At 38.1% G+C, this 22,291-nt stretch overlaps 1 protein-coding gene across 2 annotated transcripts; it reads right to left on the bottom strand.

Annotated features, from left to right (window-relative positions):
- Positions 1-31: 31 nt before the first annotated feature.
- On the bottom strand, positions 32-21,706 carry LOC139954776 (sperm-associated antigen 1-like). 2 transcript variants are annotated; one of them, XM_071954705.1, is made up of 23 exons: positions 21,570-21,706; positions 20,671-20,824; positions 19,503-19,577; positions 17,531-17,615; positions 16,994-17,116; positions 16,019-16,214; positions 15,319-15,377; positions 14,517-14,616; positions 13,993-14,070; positions 13,543-13,649; positions 12,626-13,169; positions 12,175-12,349; positions 11,252-11,332; positions 10,747-11,080; positions 10,244-10,351; positions 9,858-9,947; positions 9,207-9,320; positions 8,416-8,538; positions 6,994-7,224; positions 5,414-5,522; positions 3,666-3,740; positions 2,516-2,608; positions 32-2,233 (listed from the first exon to the last, which is right to left on the bottom strand). In XM_071954705.1, the coding sequence occupies exons 2-23, from the start codon at positions 20,805-20,807 to the stop codon at positions 2,133-2,135; spliced, it is 3,138 nt and encodes a 1,045-aa protein (XP_071810806.1). In that variant the 5' UTR covers positions 20,808-20,824; positions 21,570-21,706; the 3' UTR covers positions 32-2,132. The 2 variants fall into 2 exon arrangements, with proteins under 2 accessions (XP_071810806.1, XP_071810808.1); XM_071954707.1 differs by having other exon boundaries at positions 21,549-21,682.
- Between the last annotated feature and the right edge of the window lie 585 nt (positions 21,707-22,291).

The raw sequence follows: 22,291 nt of genomic DNA, 5'->3' as shown, positions 1-22,291 counted from the left end.
GGACAGCAAATAACACTGCATTAATTTAGTATATAGTTTGATTTTTATTTGGGTTTATATCAATATAAACCTTCTGTAGTAAATGATTAAATACTTAGCAAGGCATAATAACACTAGCTGCATAGAAATCATCATGTTACAGTTACAGCAAACAAGAAAACAGAAAAAAAAAAGAGAAAAACATATTTCTCTAAAACCATACACACACAAATAATCTCAGCATTTGCAAAAACTTTGTTAATCTTTCACATTGGTATGTTACGATACCATTTTGCCTACAAAATGGTCACTAGTTTTGTCACCAAATATGCTAGAAAAGTCATATTAATAGGCCACTTACATTCCAATTTCAATTAGCGATTCAAAGTCACCTGTGGAGGATTTTCCCTTATCGAGACACTGTCATATCAATTTAACAAGTTCATTAACGAACAGTATTGATTCAGATGTTGAGAACCTCCTTGAGAAGACTATCTGAATTAGTTTTTAAACAATTTTCAGCATTCCAAAAACTGGGAAAGGGATTGAGGTGAAATGATGGCAATGCAATGTGGAGTAGATTCCTGTTCTCCCAGTAAATTCAAATTTTAAGGATATACAGTGACAAATATGGAAATATTTGTACATTATATGGGAAATAAAAGATTGAAAGTTCTGCAAATGTGTTGTCATTAGCTATGTCTAAATATACTATCATCACCACTGTTGATTAATTACCACAAAATTCTTACTTTGGTCAGATCACAAGCCACCCTATAACTAAGACCAAAGTTAGTTTGCTTCTGTATACTAAGAAAAAAAGACCTTTGACATGAATTGACTGAATTATGAGTTTTCAGCATAAAGTAATATTTTTAGGGATAATCACATGGTGGTCAGCTAAAAACTGACTGAGGATTTTTGGGCAAATATGAGCAAATTATGCCATTCATGAATTCTGACTACTTCAGAGAAGACAGCGTACCCACGAACCAAAATATTGTACCTTATATCTTTGAGAAAGTTACTCTAAACTTCTTTAATAAAATATTAAGTCCTAAAATTCAATTTGGAAGATGGCACAGCAAATTGTAATAATAAATGTCTTCTACCCCTGGGGTGCAAACAGTTGCTTGATCCTACTAAAAAGTTTATCCTGTAAAAACTTCTTGATCCTGGGGCGCAAACAGAGTTTCTTGACCCGGGGTGCAGGTTACGAAAAACACTTGGTTGAAGGAGCATCAAACAAAGAAACCCTCACTTTGGCATTCAAAAGAAACATGCCAGTCACCCTTTGCATTGTAAAAGCAAATGGGTACTTTATAACCATAATAACTTAGTACACTTTTATCTCCATTACGTCACTGTTAATAATGGCAGCAAATTCTTCTGCGTGGGGATTAGGGAGTGGGGGAGGGGAGTGCAGACTAGATTGTTTCTACCCTAACCCTACCTTTGCATGTGAGTATTGATAGTCCTGCAGCCATATAATCACTAATTAATCTTCAGTATTCTTTAAATTTAGGATGCAACAATATTAAGAAATGGTCTCCTAAATTTGACTGTCAGTTCATTTGTGCTGGGCACTGAAGGGCTCTATCAAATTTTACTTTTCACTACCGGGTGAGACAAAGTCTTTTGCTTTTCCTTTCTGACTTGGCCAATCATAAAATCATATCAGTTGAAGACGACAGCAAAAAATAATTAGCACGCTAATTATAATAATCCCAAAGTGGTAATGAAGACTGTATCTCGCTTCTGTCTTGTTAGTTAGGCCGCAAACCATGTGACAAAATAAGTGCTTTACTTACATTTTAATTTTTATCAATTTTTGATCTCGCATCTAATCTGCAGAGATAATTATGTGAGGGGTGCAGAATCGGCAAATATTCAAGAACTTTGATGGAATCACATTCAATTTTAAAATTTAACATTTGTGACACCATGGTGGGCCGTCCTAAGATCGACCAAACAGGATACAAAAATACAACGAATATGTGTAGTTTATATTTCTTTGTCAGGAATAGAAAAAAAAAAACTTTTTGAAGGTTTCCATTAAACACTTTATGGAAAAATAAAAACTCCAATGAAGAGGAGAAACAAATACGTAAACTTCATCAAAAATAATAAAATCAAGGAGTCAATTATTGTTCCTAAGAGATCAAACCAAAGCTCTTGCGAAGTTTCTCAATGTCCTCCTTAGAACAAAACTGGTTTTCCTTGGCCGATAGACTTTCAAGACACTTGTCGATTCCTGAAGAAGGAAGGAAGAAAACAATAAAGAATATGGAAGTTTACATACTTCATTAATAGATTTATCTTTTAATTGGCCACAAACTTCATATCTCGCCTTGAAGATGGCAAATCTACACTTTGTTGCAAGCAGCTGTTCTCAATTTCATGTAACGATTGAAATGAGTCGTAAGACCTCAAAGACATCTTTCCAACATATAAGTAAGATAGACAACATGATTAATAAATGTTACAACGCACAGTTGCATTCCATTCTTGGAGAAAAAAAACGCTCCAAACTCACCTTGCTTTTCTTCATTTGTCATAAACAGAAGAATCGTTTGAAATCGTTGAAGCCGACATAGACTCTTGAGCAGTTTGTAGCTTCTCTCTGGATCTAAGGGGAGCCAAAAGTGTAATTAATATGGATAAGCTCCAATTCCATTGTCAGGGCCTCAATGCTGTTGAAAGGAGCTTATGGATTTTAAGTTAAAATAGATGCATTTGCCGATTTCCTCTATCTGATTACATATCATCCATACCTTTTTTCGCTGTCAACAATTCAAATTATCACAGAACTCAGGGACTTCACAGACCCTTTTCATATCTTCAATACTAGAAATGGCATGGAAAATTGTACAGACCTTTGTATGCAAAAATATCAATTTAGTAAAGTCAGTACCTAGATGCCATTTTCCTTTCTGTAATGTGTGCAATACTGTGCAATTTATGTTGAATGGAAGGAAAAGTTGCAGCATTATATGTATTGCTAAATCATTGTTATTGACAAAAAACACAAGCACCCCACCCCCGGCCCCAACGTCACCCCAACCAACACATATCAGAAGAAGCAAAATTCAATCATTATCATTGGTCTATATGATACAAGATATGAGTGATGAACACGTAAGACTTCAGCATCAATGGCTATCTTCTAAGTTTCATTCCCTATTCCCAATTGTTTGCTAACTTCAAGTTTGGTCACATGTTACCATTCCCAACTGAGGGACCTGGTCACTTCAAGTTTGGTCAAATGTTACCATTCCCAACTGAGAGACCTGGTCACTTCAAGTTTGGTCAAATGTTACTATTTCCAGCCAAGGGACCTGGTCACTTCAAGTTTGGTCAAATGTTACCATTCCCAGCTGAAGGACCTGGTCACTTCAAGTTTGGTCAAATGTTACCATTCCCAACTGAGAGACCTGGTCACTTCAAGTTTGGTCAAATGTTACCATTCCCAGCTGAGGGACCCGGTCACTTCAAGTTTGGTCAAATGTTACCATTCCCAGCTGAAGGACCTGGTCACTTCAAGTTTGGTCAAATGTTACTATTCCAAGCCGAGGGACCTGGTCACTTCAAGTTTGGTCAAATGTTACTATTCCAAGCCGAGGGACCTGGTCACTTCAAGTTTGGTCAAATGTTACCTTTCCCAGCCGAGGGACCCGGTCACTTACCACTCTTCACCAGATGATCCTCAACAGCCTTCAAAATCTTAGTCAACATCTGGCTATCCAGTTTATTTGAAAGGACTACGGATTAGAAAGGGAGAAAATGTTCTTGTGAGGAAGGACAGGATTCTGAAATATCTGATGTTTGATCACATAAATGTTCAAAGTTTGAAGCCTCTGCCACAGTATACATGCATCGGATGACAATAGGAGGTAGTTAGGTTATATCCATACGTCAATGACATACATCCTCCACCAGAAGGATGTAGACTGACGTCGCAAGCTCATAACAGGTACTACACAACAAACTCACTAACGAAACGTACAATCTCACAGCAGTCACTATACAACAAAACGTACAATGAAATAACGCACAGACTCACAACAGTCACTACACAACAAAACGTACAATGAAATAACGCACAGACTCACAACAGTTACTATACAACAAAACGTACAATGAAATAACGCACAGACTCACAACAGTTACTATACAACAAAACGTACAATGAAATAACGCACAGACTCACAGCAGTTACTTCACAATGAAACTTACAATTAAACAACAAACCAACTCACAACAGCTACTATACAGCAAAACATACAATGAAATAATGCACAGACTCACAACAGTCACTACACAACAAAACGTACAATGAAATAACGCACAGACTCACAACAGTTACTATACAACAAAACGTACAATGAAATAACGCACAGACTCACAACAGTTACTATACAACAAAACGTACAATGAAATAACGCACAGACTCACAACAGTTACTACACAACAAAACGTACAATGAAATAACGCACAGACTCACAACAGTTACTATACAACAAAACGTACCATCAAACAATGAACAAACTCACAACAGTAACTACACAACAAAACGTACAATGAAAAACGCACAGACTCACAACAGTTACTACACAACAAAACGTACAATGAAATAACGCACAGACTCACAACAGTCACTACCCAACAAAACGTACAATGAAATAACGCACAGACTCACAACAGTTACTATACAACAAAACGTACCATCAGACAATGAACAAACTCACAACAGTAACTACACAACAAAACGTACAATGAAATAACGCACAGACTCACAACAGTTACTACACAACAAAACGTACAATGAAATAACGTACAGACTCACAACAGTTACTATACAACAAAACGTACAATGAAATAACGCACAGACTCACAGCAGTTACTATACAACAAAACGTACAATGAAATAACGCACAGACTCACAGCAGTTACTATACAACAAAACATACAATGAAATAACGCACAGACTCACAACAGTCACTATACAACAAAACGTACAATGAAATAACGTACAGACTCACAACAGTTACTACACAACAAAACGTACAATGAAATAACGCACAGACTCACAACAGTTACTACACAACAAAACGTACAATGAAATAACGCACAGACTCACAACAGTTACTTTACAACAAAACGTACAATGAAATAACGCACAGACTCACAACAGTCACTACACAACAAAACGTACAATGAAATAACGCACAGACTCACAACAGTTACTATACAACAAAACGTACAATGAAATAACGCACAGACTCACAACAGTTAAAGTACACAAAATGTTTGTAGGGCAATCAAGTTTTCACATATTAAGCAATGTGGCTAGTGGCCTTGCAGAGGAACTATTTAGGATTAGTATATTGTGGATAGCTTAAATCAGACAGAAAAATCTGGAAATGTTACCGACCTGTAGGTAATTGTTCGGGAGGGACTTGACGTAGAAGCTCTGCGTAAGGGAGAGAATCTTTCGTCGATTTCAAAGACATCCAGGCCTGCATGAATTCGTAGGCTGTGACCTTAGAACAGGAAAAAGAAAAGATTGAGGATAGAAACCATCAGGGATCCATCGCATTAATAAAAAATAAGCAAGGTGTGCAAGAGGTGTATAAACCCAATTTATGTAGAATACAAACAGAAACTGCTTTTCCTTCAAAATGCTAATTTTTTTGTTCTTGATACATCAAGTATAAACTGAAATCATCTTTTTAACACAGAGGTACTTGAGAAGTTTGTTTGATCTAAACACCACAAATGTTTGCCAGTCAGAATACAGCATTTTATAACTATGCAGGATAAAGACAAGACAACCTTAAAATCAAGTTTGTCAGTGAATGTCAACCACTTTTACAAATCTATTTAGTAAAATTTGCATTTCTTGCCATAATGTAAATGCCTGGAATTCCCCTTAAATTGCAACTTTGATGAAGAAGATGATGTCACCTTCTTGGTCCAAGTCTCAAGGTAATTCCAATAAATTGTTGCATGAACTCTAATAGCTCATTGAGAAACTGGAGCTTACACCTTCCTGTTCAACATCACAGGACCCGAAGAAGATTTCCAACTTTCAAAAAGTTATGGATAAATGTAAGTTTTGACGACAAAAAAGTCAAATGTTTACTTATTAATTTCTGCCTTGCTTTTAAGAAACTGAGTTAATACCAGGATATTTATGAAACAAGGTAGAGTAGCCCCTTTGATGAGATTTCTAGTTTCAAAAGGGTACTGGTAATGCAATGTACCATCTTTCTATATAATTGTTGCAACCTGCTGTCAAATAATCACAATCAATTTTTGCCGTATAAGCTTTTAGTGCCTCCTAGAAGAGGGCAGTATAAACCGTTTACCTTCTTAAGCTTTGGTGCGTGGATCGATTCTGTCTAAATAATCAAATCAATTTTTTCCGTATAAACTTTTTATGCCTCCTAGACAGAGGGCAGTATAAACCAATTACCTTCTTTAGCTTTGGTGCATGGATCCATTCTGTCTAATAATCAAAATTAATTTTTCCCGTATCATCTATTAATGCCTCCTAGATAGAGGGCAGTATAAACCAATTACCTTCTTTAGCTTTGGTGCGTGGATCGATTCTGTCTTATAATCAAATCAATTTTTTCCATATAAGCTATTAATGCCTCCTAGACAGAGGGCAGTATAAACCGGTTTCCTTCTTTAGCTTTGGTGCATGGATCGATTCTGTCTAATAATCAAAATCAAGTTGATCGTATAAGCTATTATTTAATGCCTCCTAGACAGAGGGCAGTATAAACCAATTACCTTCTTTAGCTTTGGTGCATGGATCGATTCTATCTAATAATCAAAATCAATTTTTCCCGTATCATCTATTAATGCCTCCTAGACAGAGGGCAGTATAAATGAATTACCTTCTTTAGCTTTGGTGCGTGGATCGATTCTGTCTAATTATCAAATCAAATTTTTCCATATAAGCTTTTAATGCCTCCTATATAGAGGGCAGTATAAACCAATTACCTTCTTTAGCTTTGGTGCGTGGATCGATTCTGCAGCCTTTGAATTACGTGTCTCCTTGTCATCTTTCTTGGATTTGGATCGTGAATTTTTATGTTTATCCGATGGTTTCGCTTCCTTTAGGTTGTTTTGGTGTCTGCCGTGTTTTTCTTCTTTCTCTCTACTGTTTGATGAGGGAGATGTCTTCTTACCGGAGGATCTTCGACCTGGGGTGCCATTACTTTGTTTATCATCCTAAAGATGGCAAGGATAAGATAGTTCTTGGAAAAGATGTGTACACCTACCATCCATTACCCTCCTTGTGTTACCTGTACAGTTGATCCATAACCCACCTTGTGCTATTTACCCTCCATTACCCTCCATTTGTCACCCCTAAATATCGATCACCCATCTTGTGCTATTTACCATCCATAACATTCCTTGTGCTTTATCTACAATGCATTACCCTCCCTATTTTACCCTACAATCCATTACCCACCTTGTGCTATTAACCATCCATTAATCTCCATTTATTACCCTACAATCCATTACCCTCCTTGTGCTACACCTATTGTCCATTACCCTTCTCTTGTGCTACACCTATTGTCCATTATCCTACTTGTGTTACCCCTATAAGCCATCACCCTCCACATTCATCGTTCCTACCCACATTTGCAACCGCCAGAAACACCACAATTATTACAGAAAAAACAGCCACACCCAACCCACAACAACACCTACCATCATGTCTGAACATAACTTATAAGTACTAATATTCTAACATTACTTTTAAGGACCATGTCAACTGCAGGACAATGTTACCTGTTTTTGTCCACCATCAGCCTCTGCACCTACCATGGCTACTTACAGTTCAAGGACAATGTTACCTTTAGGACAATGTTACCTCTGGGACAATGTTACCTTTAGGACAATGTTACCTATTCTCCTTCACCATCAGATTATGCACCTACCATGACTACATACAGTTGGGTATGGACACAGTTACCTTGAGGACCATGTTACCATTGCTTCTTCACTATCATGTTACCTTAAGGACAACATTACCTTCTCTTCTTCACTATCAGATTATGCACCTACCATGACTACATAGAGTTGGCTATGGACACGGTTACCTTGAGGACCATGTTACCATTGCTTCTCCACTATCATGTTACCTTAAGGACAACATTACCTTCTCTTCTTCACTATCAGATTATGCACCTACCATGACTACATAGAGTTGGCTATGGACACGGTTACCTTGAGGACCATGTTACCATTGCTTCTTCACTATCATGTTACCTGAAGGACAGCATTACCTATTCTCCTTCACCATCAGTATATGCACCTACCATGACTACATACAGTTGGCCATGGACACAGTTTCCTTGAGGACCATGTTACCATTGCTTCTTCACTATCATGTTACCTTAAAGACAACATTACCTTCTCTTCTTCACTATCAGAGTCTGCCTCTTCAATGAGGATGTTCTTCTTGTTGGTATTCTCCGTTTTATTGCTACCAGTCGACTGGTTTGGAGGGGCGTTCTGATGATTGTCTTTTAACTCCTTGAATGAAGACATAATGAAAAAATAATGTTTCTGAAGGAAAAATTTGCAAAACACAGTAACTTTGTGGGGATAAAACTGCAGGACTACTTCACTGTGCAAAGTTAGAGAGGTGTTACCTCTTAAAGAGGGGAAGGAGGGGGGAGGTGGGGTAGGAAAGGATGGAGTTAAGGCTTTTAATATTTTATCTTTGGTAGGAAAAGGAAAGGAATATGCAATAAATTTAACTCAAACAGGGGGAAATGGAGCAAACAAGAGATATACAGAGTTTACACAGACCACTACTGAATACTTCAATTAACCACTTCAAAAATATTGAATGCTCATAGGGAACATGGGGTTGCATTCATCTAAATCTTCCTTTATCCAAAAGTCTTCGACTGTCTCAAGTTTTTGCAACGTCAAACCACCTTTCAAAATAAAATGTGGCTTCATGTCTTTTCATTCTTGTCTTGACTTCAACTGATTTTTAGATGTTTTTTTTTCTCTTTTAAAACTTCAAATGTGGTTCATCTTTGATCTGGAGGACCAAATGTTTCAAATGAAAATTTGCATATTAAACACAGCCCATTCATGAATATTCAATTGATTGCTACACAAACTGGATTGCTCATTACTCAACCTGGGATTGCAGGTTTCAAACAGTTAAACTCAACAATTTTACGAACCTTTCGCCAAAAGTCCTTGACCGTTTCAAGTTCTTTCTTGGCAGAGCCATTGGACGGTTCTAATTTCAGTAGAGCTGTGAGATCCTTAATACTTTCAAAGTAGTTCTCCAGTCCCTGGTGATGGAGAAAAGCAAAAATTATAGACACAATTGGAGTGGAAGGCTTTAAAAAGATAGGCTGCCACATATGGATATAGGACAGCGGAATGGCTTGTTGGTTGCACTTCCCATAGCACATGTCTCTCCATTTTACATTCTTCATTCGTGACTCTTTTAACCATTCGGAAAAATATTTCACAACATAGAAAAAGCGAGCATTGCTGATAAAAAAAAATCATCTATCTCTAGTTACCTAGGGCAACATCTTTGACTATGCAGGTTATTACCTTAAGTGAGCAAATTTCAGTGGTTTTTACCTTTCTTTTTTGAACACCAATACTACTCAATTCTCAGAGGAGCAAATAAATCATGAAAATCGGAGCGTTATATGCACTGAATACTGTCTAAACTGGGCAGCATTGCTACACAAATCATACAGAGCAGTGAATCAGAAAGGTATAGCATAAGGATATGTCAAACGTTCGGGCAAATGATGCTCTTAGCTGCAAATACATTAATTCAATAAACATCATTGGCAGTGCCTTGTACTTACTTTTCTAGCCAATGCTCTCCTGTAGTACCCCTTTACATTGTTAGCATCCAATGCTAAGGCCTTGGTGCAATCCTCCTCTGCCTGCTTGTTCTGTCAAGCAAGGTTTAAAGAGTTGTTGATGATGACAAGATTGTAATGTAAAGGGATCAAATTTAAAGGATTACCTCTCCTCCCCCCACCTGCCACCCCCTACCCCAACAACAACAAAAATGAAATGAAAAAGAGAAATAGCATCCCATTTGTCTAACCTTTTTTTGCCCAACAAACTTTATTTGTAATCTGTTTTGTTTTATTAAGTTGTCACTGATAGGGTTATCTGTTTCATACAAAAATATTATACTTTGATAAAAAAGGAGGAAAAAATAAAGAACTTATACTATATTTACCTGCTGCAATTTAAGGTAACAAAGAGCTCTGTTGGTAAATGGAACTGCTTGTTCAGGGTCAATCTCAGTGCATGAAGTGTAACACTTAATTGCTTCTTGATATTTACCCTGTGGAATAAAAGCAGAAACATTAGCCTTGTCAGAACTGGGTAACTACAAATAGTACTTCAAATAGGGGCCTTGGTAACATAATTGTTCCATTGCTATCTTAAAAATGTAACTAACCTTTGCAAGTGACATAAAAATATATATATATATTTTTTTTTATGTCACTTAACCAAGTTTATATTAACCACAAAAGGAAGGTCACCATCTTCTTGAAAATATAGATTTTATTACATCAGATGAACACTAAGAACAGTTAAACCAAGAATTCCTTGCAAGAAAGAGGCTGTCATCTGAAGTTTCACATTTCTAACAACAAATCTCAAAGAGTTTGAGCTTAAAACTCTTTCAAGAATCTGGAAACAGCAACTAAATTTAATTTTTCAACATTTTATTACCTTTTTGACAAAATCATTTCCCTCAGATTTCAGTTTTAGAAATTCTTCGTCTTTGGATATCGCTCTCTCAGGAATCTTCTCTTCCTTATCTTTGACCTCACTGGTAGGCTTTTCTTTACTCGATGGTACTCCCGCTGTCGGGAGGCCGTTGCCAATCGGGGTGGTATCCGCTGGTCTCTGCTCGGTCCTGGTGGGGGCTGGATCCGTGGGTCCATTCTCCTGAGAGGAGTGTGCAGGTGGTAGAGTTTGGGGTCTAGGAGCTGCGAGCAGGGTTCGAACTGGCAGGTTTTGTCTCCAGGAAGGTCCATGGTGTTCATGGAGAACTTTCTGAACTCTGACGATAATTAAAATATAGCGAGGATAGTTTACCATGAAAAGTGGCATTTTTACATGAAAAATTGAAGATGGGAGCCATTGATCAAATAGCCCCATCCCTCAGTTCTTTCCACCAACCTCCCACCCCACCCCCCGGGCCAACAAGAAATTAAACAAAGAATTCACTCACCTTGATGCAGCGACTTGCGCAGTCTTGTTGTAGGGGTCAAGGGTCATAGCTTGTTGAAAGTCCAGATACGCATGTCTGTATCTATTGTGTGAAGCAGAATACGACAAAAGTTGTAGTCAAACCTGGAAAACTCATAAAATAGCTTGGAAGGTGTGACAACGGTGTTGGCTTACCAAATTTGAAATTGATCGAGGAATTCCCTCTCCAAAGTGGATTTCTATACAATGCCCTCATTTTCTCCAGCTTTTCTGTTCAACTTCTGTTTCTTTATATTAAGTCAATATAGCTCATATCCTTGCAGATGGTGTTCGGTTTCATTTTGTTAAATTTTTGTTGAAAGTTTATGTTGAATGTCATGGATGCAAAACTGACAATGGATCATACCTTTTTGTCAAAATTGGTTATTAAGGTCAGTTGGTTACATATTCAATTAATGTGATAAAAGTGATACCATTGAATTGTCATTATCAAATGTCAATTCTTTGACAAGATGCTGCAGGTGGTACCTAAAAGGCCTCTATATGTTGTTTTCTCATCATCTGTATTAACCTATACCAATTCAAAGTTTATGATGTGATTTAGTGAGACATTACTCGCATAATGCACCATCAAAGGGTCTTAAAAGTTTTGGTTTCTTCTGTGGTGAAGATACTTTTTTATTCCAATTCGTGGCTCGTTGAAGTCATATGTGATTAAGTCTTCAAGGCTGTTGGTAATGGACAAATTGCAACATCCAATATATAAAATTAGGCCTAAATATACACATCTAGGTTGACTAAAGTATTAACTGTAATACAGCGAGTGAACAGTTTTATTCTTACTGGGGGTAATACCAGAATGCAAGTTGTATTAAATCCCCGAAAAATATAGGTGACTTTAAGGAACTGATAAACTTTCTAATAAAAGCTTCCACTGGTCAGTACCTTTCCAGCGTCTCGTATGCGCTTCCACGTCGAAGGTAAACTTTGACATTGAAAGGCAACTTTTCTAGGACCAGGCCACAGTCTGTGATGCACCCTTGACAATCTCCAAGTTTAAGGTGGCAGGCAGCGCGGTTGCTATGGAGAGAGCTGATGGCAGACTGGTAAGATGCCTTATCTAGATAGAGAGAAAATATGTAATGTAATGAGAACCATGCCAGGAAATCTTTTTTTTAATGGCTTTTAATAGGACTCTTCTGTGATTTCTGCTGTGTTATTCTGCTTACTTCACTACCAAGAGCACTGATTGGTGATGCCCGACCAAGATGGAAATATCACAACAAGAAATTTGATACCAATGTAACACATCCGACTCAAAAATGCATTAAAAAATGTGAGACCTTTGAATAGATGGTAATAAGACCAGCTCATTATGTTATTAAAGATTACTAACCTTTCTCCAGGATTGCAAGTGCAGTTGAATACTTTTCCTTGGCATTACCATACTGCCCAGCCTTGTAAAATGTGGTACCCTCGTCCTGCAGCTTCACCACTTTCTGAGGTAACGGCTTGGCAGGTATCTCCTCTACGGGTGGTTTCTCCTTCTCGAGGGCTGTCTTTTTCCCTTCCTCTGGTGGAATGGTTTGTACCGCTTCAGTTTTTATTTTCGATGGCGGAGCGTGATTGGACTGTTGGGGTCCATTCTTCACCGTCTCACTGGCCGCTGGTACGGGCTGGGAGGTAACGCTACCATTACTGGATGGACTCTTTATACCTCGGCCCTCTTTTTCCTTTCCCTCTGGAGTCTTCCTTCGACTGGAGATGTTCCCGTCTGCCAAGTCCTCACCACTGTCAGACGATTCGTCACCTTCAACTTCCTCGATGACCAGTCTCTTACCTCCCTTCGGAGGAGCGCCGTTACCGAGGCCATTTTGCACAGTCGATGAGGACAGTTTGCTCTCTGCTTTCATCTTCTTCTTCACATCTTTTAGTAAGTCCTGACGAGGTAACAAAAATCTAATTTACACAAAAGTCTTTGCGTCGATCAAACAATACGGCTGATTAGCTTCCAAACATCTGCCAACAATTTCCAAACTATTACTTGGTGAGAATATTTACAAGCAACAAGCTCACCAGTCTTCTAATAACCATTTCACTAATCTCTCTAACTGCCATATTAAATTTACATCAAATCATTCCATATGCAAGGAGTTTTAAGGACCTACAATGATATCTTCCAGATATGGGTACATTATGCTCTATCAGCCAATCAGCATGATATCATGGAGGGGGGAGGGGACCATAGTGGGTAGGGGGAAGGGTACATTCCAGTTTGAAAGTACTGCATGGTGTTTATTGGACCTTCCATACCTTAGCCTGTTTATTTCCTGGTTCAACTGAGAGAACGTATTCGAGGTCCTTGCAGGCTTCTTCATACTGCTGGAGTGATTTCCGAGCGGTCCCTCTGCGTAACATTGCTGCAGTTCAGAAGACAGAGATAAAACCATCTAACTGATCCATGAATTAGACAAAACTGTGACCAAGGCTTCCTTACATAAAAAATCAAATCAACAATAGAAAAACTGACTGGGACATTATCAACAAAATCGAAAAGAAAAACAAATAACAGTTGGTGAATTCTACCAGCCGCTTCAGGAATAGAACTGCGATGGATTTGTAAATCTTTGAGTCGCTAGTTTGAATCCTGTTCTAGCCAAATCTGTCTCTCCCAGTTTCAAATCACTTCTTTTACGGGAAAATTTATAACATTTTACAGGTTTCTACAGCAGTTATGAGATTTTCTGTCTGGATCATACATACCTTTCAAGTTGTCAGATTCTATTTCCAAGACTTTATTGCAATCACCGACAGCAGACGTAAACTCTTCCAATCGAATTCCTGCAAGACAACAATTAAAGAGAATAGGAAAAATTAGCACTTTACGATGGTAATTTGGGTGTTAAAGAAAATGTTGGATTTCCGCGTGTGATTTTTGGAAGAAACTCCAAACATGCAACACCATTTATAAACGACAAAACTATCTGAGGGAGGGGGATGAGAAGATGGGGTGGGGCCACGGCAGGGGAAGGGTGTTGTCCAGGAAAAGCATATCATGTAGGGGAATTCTACTTGTACTCATATCAAAGGGGAATTCTACTTGTACTCATGCACCTGCTGCTTAACACCTTCTGCTTTTCTCTGGTCCGATGTAGTTCATAGAAGCCTCCCTCCTGGCCGAGGGCCTTCTAATCTTCCAGGGTGACACTTTTCATTATCATAAAATGTCCAAACTTTAACAGTAGGATTGCAAGAATCACCAAAGATGAAGTAAAGGTACTACTTACTGGCCAAAGCTCTGTTATTGTAAGCTGGAGCCGATGGTATAACAGAGAGACTTCTGGAGTAATAGACGATGGCCTCAGAGTAGTCTCCTGCCCTGAATGCCTATGAAATAGTGGGACAGTCTAATAAAAAACCCTGTTCAACTATACATAACACAAGAAATCTCTTGAAATGGAAGGTCTTATTCCCACAGAGGTGTGCTCATTGACTAACGCTGAAGTATGCAATGAATCAGTTTCAATTTATTTTCTACTCTAGCATTGTACACTAAGCCTTAGTATGACTAGTATACTAGGACATATAAATATAGAATTCCTGAATTTTGCTGCGCAAACTATGAACACTAAATTACTCAAAGGGAGGGGGAGGGAGGGGTGGGGGGTGGTGTGGTGTGGAGGGATGCAGGATGGTACCTTGAAGTTTTTTAATTGAGATTTTTCACAACACAGAATAAAATGTGATTGGACAGATAGATGGTTAAGTTAACTAACAAATCTGATTTTCTACAATATTTCTTGTGAATATTTGTTTTCTTTCAACCTATTTCAACTGACGGTAACTTGAATAGTGAGAGCTAATCATTTTAGACACCTCATTTTACAAACACAACTTAATCCAAGTGAGCAGATGTAATAACAATAGATGCATAGAGGAATGACAAAATAATAAAAATAATAGAGAAGCAGCAATAGAGAAGCTAAAGCATTCAAATAACATTGCACATGTTTGACAATTTTCACAAGCATTCAAATCATAGACACACAACATGGTCGGCTGCCGCAGCGAGAATAATAATTCAATTACCTCATTGCCTTTGTCTTTCTCCCTGTTGGCCAGCATCTCGAGCTCCTTAGGTGAGCAACCTAACAAGGTAGAGACAAAAAACATGGTATCATGTCCAAAAAAAAATCTATTGAATGCAATGGAAAATGTTAGAAAACTTGTAGGAATGCTCCAATAGGATGCATTCAAAATGGAGCTATCAAAATAAGGAATCTAAATTCAATATCAAATGTGTGTTTGTCAGTTGTGATGCCGAACAAGAAAGAGAGAGAGAGGGTAATAGTATGTGTAGATGTCATGCAGAAAAATTATAACATTTTAAACCAAAGGGACACATGTTTGAAAGAGACCTGCATAATAGTGCAGAAAAGTAAAAAATAAAGATGCAAGAAAATTTGATCCTATTGACTTAAGTATTTTTAATTCAATACCATTTCAATTTTCTTCTGCGTTTGCTTCTCAGCTGTGTAGCCTAACAAGAGAGAGATAGTAATATGGTATCTTCCTGAGAAAACCATATCTTTATTCGAAAGACGATTGGTCCGAATTATTCCCCGAAAGATCGTTCATGAAAACTTGTGGGGAGTTCTCCACCAGTGATACAAGTGATGGAGCCCTCCACTTAGGACAAAGTTCAATAGAATTTTAATTTTGCTCGCTTCTGTTCCATCAAGATTAACCAGAATATAATCTGGGCTTCGCACATCCATCATTTTCATACCTTCGGTTTTGAGTTTTTCCTGGATGCCTGCTGACCTTGAAGAGTTAAGTTGCTTAGCTTGCCGCCTGGCGTTTTTCATATCGTCGGATTCGTCGACTCTCTCGGCTTCTTTGTCTACATCGTATTTTTCCCAGGCGCTGTAATCGTGCGATCTGATTCGATCCTCTGAGGGCTTGAAATCTGGTTCCGAACTTGTCTACAGGAATGGAAATAGAAAACAATGTGATTAATGAGGGATTAGAGGGATTATGGGAAAGACATGAATATTCATCTTTACTAAGTTGAGAGCAGCCAGTTGGTACAATTCAGTAATGCTACTACCATTCTATACTGTCCTCTCAAATCATGCTCAAAGCACTAGCACTAACAGTAGGAACAGTTCCTTAACCTTTATATGATTCTAATGCTAGTACCACTCTATACTGTCCTCCCATATCATGCTTCAAAGCAGTGTTACTAACATAATGAACAGTTCCTTAACCTTATTAGATTCTAATGCTAATACCACTCTAAACTGTCCCCTCATATCATGCTTCAAAGCAGTTGTACTGACAGTATGAACAGTTCCTTAGCCTTATCTGATTCTAATGCGAATACCACTTTATACTGTCCCCTCATATCATGCTTCAAAGCAGTTGTACTGACAGTATGAACAGTTCCTTAACCTTATCTGATTCTAATTGCTAATACCACTCAGCATGAACAGTTGTACTGAAGCAGGACATGAAGTAAAGTACACTACAGGAACATTGTCTAAACACGCTGGTCAAGAGTTATGAACAGTAGATTTTGTCTTTCTGTGCATATCAATTGTGTCCTAATTTACATACTACCAACATCATGTACATTTTTGTTCATAACTTAAGATAGGCACTCAGTTTACTGCCATGCTTATTATTAACAGTATTGTCCATTTTCATAGACATATTAAGGAAGAGATTAAGTTAAAGAAACTACTTTAAGGAATAAATTTACCGTAGTCTTCTTGCCAGATGTATCAATGGTGACTGACCCTCTGACCGGGAGGCTCTCCTTATCATCTGCATCTCTCTCCTGCTTTATAGACTGGTCAGTAATGTGAGCTTGGTCAAGAAAACTCTACAAGTTCAAATAAATTTGAGGATGAATGCGTCATTAATTTGTCACCATTTTGCATGAAATGATTACAACTGACAGATCTACATATCTTCCATTCATCAGCCTACTTTGCTATCAATAAAAGTTGATATAGACTGTTACACTTAATTGAGGTACTACGCTCATTATGAGGTATAAAATATTAAAGGGAGTATATCATTTGAATGTCAGTTTTAATTCTCAACAATGCATGTTGGGAAATATAAGGTAGTCAACTCCAACCAACAAATACCTTCAGTTTTCTAATATCCCTTATGTAACTTATTCAGTCACATCATCTTCTAATCCAATGAATTAACATCATTTCTACCATCTCTGAGCTGACGTTTTGTCTGTTTTTCCCTTTTTTTCCCCAACTACTTTGGTACTATTTACCTTCACGTCGGAGTGGACCTGATTCCATTCATCTTTGCCTATGTCAAACTCGGTGGCAGGTCTTTTGTCTTTCCGTAAAGCTTTACTGTGAAAACAAAACAATTGGCAAGAATAGGATGTAATTGGTAAGAGTGAACCTGATAAAAAAAAAAGAGCCCTTTGCTGAATTATTTAATGAGATTGAAAAAAACATTGTTAACCATTTTGGGTCTGGTATGAATCCTTTGTGCTATGGCCCACTTTTCTAGAACATTCCTGGATGGTCGGTGCAGTGTATTTAGTGCTAAACTGAGGTACTAGAGTGAGAGAGGGAATGTGTGCTATTAACCAACGGAAGCTCCCAAAGACCAGGAGTAGCTCAAGTGAGATAAAACCGGAATAAGTGTCTGGTATTATAGGCGAGCCAACAAAAAACAGCATGAGGTCAAAGGTTGTTTGGACATGAAAATACCAATATCACTAGATAAACAGTATAATAAATTATACAACAGACCACCCAACTCATTAACATGACAGATGCATATAAGCTGTTGTATTAAATAATTATGTAAGTTTCTAACATTGTAATTTGCAATTTGAATAAATAAATTACTTATTCAGATTCAGGTCATATAACCATAATCCTGCAAACTGTTGGGATAGACCCAAACGTGAATCACAAACAATTTTCGGTGGGTGTTTTAGTGGGAGCTTTCCAGATGTAGGAAATTTTGTTACACTTTTTCTGGGCATGACAATGGAGATTGCTCAAGTAATATCTTGTTAACATCAAGTCAATAGTCTAAGCTAGCTTACATGTCTTCAGAGCATAGAGTTCAGTGGCGTACGAAGGTACTTTCGAGTGGGGGGGCTGAAGACTGATGGCCGGCCTGGGGGAGGGGTCTAAGGGGAGGGGGTGTCCCCCTCCCCTTTGGATTTTTTTTGCATTTCCAGGTGGCCTCAGATGCAATTTGGTGCAATATAGCACACTTCAACTCCCACTCCATTTTTAAAGAATTTTGCATTTTCACCTGGCCTTAAATGCAATTTGGTGCTCCAAATGAGATTTTTTTCTCATTTGGAAATGAAAAAGGGGTTTTCTGACTTGCGGAGCGGGGGGGCGGAATGATACTTCCGCCCCCCCATATTTTTCACTGGGGGGCTGGCGCCCCCCAGCCCCCCCGGTTCCTACGCCCTTGATAGAGTTATTAGGGGTCGGAGTTTGATGGATCAGTCCTGGAAGGTGGGGCTAATTGTTTGTAGACTGCTGATTAAAGTTTAACTTGTGTAAAAGTAAGTTTGCCTGACAAGTTACTCTTTAAAATAAAATAAAATTGTTAGCAAACTGCTTATCCACTAGAGAGCCTGTGTAGGAGAATGTGTAAAAGTAAGTTGGCCTGACATTTCGATCCTAGCAGGATCTTCTTCAAAGGCTAAAAATATAAAAAATATATAGAAAAAGGGTAAAAACATTTTTTTTAAGATCCTGCTGGGATCGAAACGTCTGGCCAACTTACTTTTACACTTTCTCCTACACAGGCTCTCTAGTGGATAAGCAGTTTGCTACCAGTTTTATTTTATTTTAAAGAGTAACTTGTCACAGAAGGTTACACTAACAGGGAGAATGACCGCTTGCATTTAAAGCTTCCCATTTTACCCTTGAGGTCGTTCATAATCTACAGAGAATACTAACTGGCTGTGGAATGTTACTTCGATCAATCTTTGCATTTGTGTTGCAGTGCAATACCTGTTTAAATTAGTCGTAGTACTGAGGGTATTTTTTGCTTCAATTAGACAAGTCATGGGTTGAGCAACTGGAAACCTTTCAAGAAGATATGTTTTGGGTTTTGTGACCATTACTATACCATACTAGATGCATTAGTCACAAGACTGAGTGCTAACAAATTAAACAAATTTTAATGGATTGGGAACAAACCAAGTTGTTAAGTTATTGAACCATCGAAAAATGGTGGTCTTGATAAATCACTCGTACCTTTTTGGGTTGAGCTCCTGGATTCGTTCTTCACAGTGACGTATAAGATCTGGATAGTGGCCCTCCTTACCTGATCTGAAAAGTAAAAGGTAGCAACATACATTTAAGAAAAAATAACAGTGTGGATTTACTTCTCTATCAAGCATCAAAGAAATTTAAAGACTGACTTTAGACCCCAATTAATTTTGATATTTTGTAGACCATGGAGAGACCACTGCTATCAGGCCAGGTTGTATTTCTATAACACTTTTAATTCTCAAGAAATGAACAGCTGAGGTTCATCAATTAAAAGTGACTGGACTTTTCAGTTTAACATACAGACACATAGATCAATACCCTCAGATGTGTAACACACAACTCAGCAGGAAAACATATGACTATCATGGCCTGAAATTATATAAATATTTACAAACCTAATAGCTTTTATAGTTCCCTCTTTTTGGTTTCGATGATAATCGTAACCTAAGCACTGTATGCAGTCATATTTAGAATGTAGTTGTGACACGTTAAGTACAAGAAGCCTATTGTTTTATGTGGAGGTCAAAGGTCATTTGGAGATACCAGAGGTCAAATTGTGGAATCCTTGTTTCCAACCGACCAGCCTGTTGGATAACATGTGTGTTTCACATCATAAGAATAGGAGAAGTTGTTGGCAATTGGAAATTAGCTCATGGGCATCCGTAGATAGTATAAGCGAAAATATAGGTTGTGTGGATGCATCACATTGAGTACAAGACCCCTGTTGTTTTTGGCGGAGTTGTGTATTGCCACATACAGTAGACTGACCTGTGTGTATCATGCCATAGTGTAATTGTACATCAACATATTGGATCGGGCCATTCATATTGTAACATCTATTTCTGGTTTACAAGCAGAAGTCTTTAGCCATTGTTTCTTAAGGCTTTTGCATGTCATACTTGTAAATTTTTAATGAAGGACAGTTCTCCAAATGTTCTTTCCACAATTACTAACATAAAGTAAATGCAATATGAAGGACAAAGTAAAGGACATGACCTAAGAGAGTGGGAGTAGCATGGCAGAGTGGGGAAGGGAGGATGAAATATGCGGGGGGGAGAGGGTGGTGGTGGGAATTAAGTAAGTTGATTATTCAAGTATTAGTTTAAAAAATTTTCCCTCCTCAAATATGTTTCACCAAAACTGATAATACCTCAAGGCCTTGAGTATTTTCTCCAGTTCTTTGACATTTGATGACTTTGAAATGTAATCATAGTCCATGTACTCTACAGGAACACTACCAGGCTCCACCGGTCCATCCAAGAGGTGTTTTACACTGTCCATGCTCATTGTTAAGTTTCTCAGTTCTATTGGGGAAGAAAGACAATATTGTAGCTTTTATTGCAATTTTCGTTAAAGCCAATGCAGTAAACCTAGATAAGGACAAGTCCATGAAATTTATGGGCAATTTTATCAGCAGCTTTTTCTCTTGTGGTTGAATCATCAGTACTCAAAATTTCCTACAATTTTTCAACGACTCAAATTAAATAATAACTGGTTTATTTCACAAGCAATTTCTGAATGACCTGGAACTGTTTGTTCTTGCTGGGCAGTGAATGCACATTTTCATGGCTGAATGCAGGGACACATTTTCACAAGCTGACACAAAAAGGTTTGCAATATAAATATTTGTGAAATTCATACCACCATCTTTGTCTAGGCTACCTTAACTACTTAAGTTACTGATGGCTAACATAACTAAATAATGTTATTTACATGTCAAAAGGAAAGTAACCTTGAGGTTGAATGTTATAAAGCCAACAGTCTATATACATCCTACTTGACTAGGCTACGTGCCTGTTGCGTTAAGCAAACCAACCGGGGAATCCCCGAGCAGTATATTTAACAAGTTTGCTGCCTACACCATTACGCCTCGTGTTATATGATATACGATAGGATATCACGGTCAAGTTAAAAGCCTAGACATGCCTGATAAAAACATGTGACATTTATGCGAAAGAAATAGTCTTTTGACAAAATAAGGGTACTTCTCTATTCCAGGTCAACTTATCATCATAAAATTTAACTTACGAAAGAATTTAGTGCGATTACCGTGAAGTTAACGATTGATGCGTGATTCGGTCCGGCAATTTGACTGTACCTTGTCCACAGTTAACAGGCCTGTGCATGCGTACCGAACCTATTTCTTTGGTTTTATATAGGGTATATAATGATGGAGATTCTAGTAACATTGCGCCTGCGCTCTAATTTGTCTGATCGGATCTAGCCCTGGGGAAGTTGTGGGGGTTCTTCGTAAGGGTCGATGTAGGACTAAAGGGATAAATGACACCTTCTTGTCCGGATGCTCAAACGGTTGAAAACAGTTACATCAAAAATAATAATGGAAAGAGGGGACTGGCGATTCGGAGACCAATAGATCGGAGAGCATGTATGAATTAGACAATAAACGGGCGATTCCGGAGGAAAGGACTAAAGATGCCAGGGAATCCTTAACTTGAAAGCGTTTGGGCAGATGACTGATTGAAGTAAAAATAAAAGCAGTAATGAGAGCATCTCTAGTTTAGGGGTGTGGAGAAGTCACGGGGGGGGGGCATAAAGAACGTCAGACAGGACAGAATCAGTAATGATTAGGCATACACTAAATTCTCTGTTCATGATCATCGAGTCCTCGGAACAAAATCATAAATGAGAGTGGTATCAAAGGCTCCCAGTGGGAGCCTTTGATACCACTCTCATTGTCCCACTAACCGACAGACAGGATATTACAACCTATGCAGTCGAAAATTCACCAATATTGTATAAAAAGTCGAAAA

The sequence above is a fragment of the Apostichopus japonicus genome, chromosome 17, assembly GCF_037975245.1.
Source record: "Apostichopus japonicus isolate 1M-3 chromosome 17, ASM3797524v1, whole genome shotgun sequence".
Classification (NCBI taxonomy): Eukaryota; Metazoa; Echinodermata; class Holothuroidea; order Aspidochirotida; family Stichopodidae; genus Apostichopus; species Apostichopus japonicus.
The sequence above is the reverse complement of the archived record's forward strand: the minus strand, read 5'-3'. Positions and strand labels throughout refer to the sequence as shown.

Excerpts from the sequence above, each read along its gene's own strand:
- LOC139954776 (XM_071954705.1), bottom strand. The coding sequence starts at position 20,807 with ATGAGCATGGACAGTGTAAAACACCTCTTGGATGGACCGGTGGAGCCT. Across the intron at positions 12,350-12,625 it reads ACTTGCAATCCTGGAGAAAG|ATAAGGCATCTTACCAGTCT; the intron begins GTTAGTAATCTT and ends CTCTCTATCTAG. Across the intron at positions 3,741-5,413 it reads TCCCGAACAATTACCTACAG|TCCTTTCAAATAAACTGGAT; the intron begins GTCGGTAACATT and ends TCTAATCCGTAG.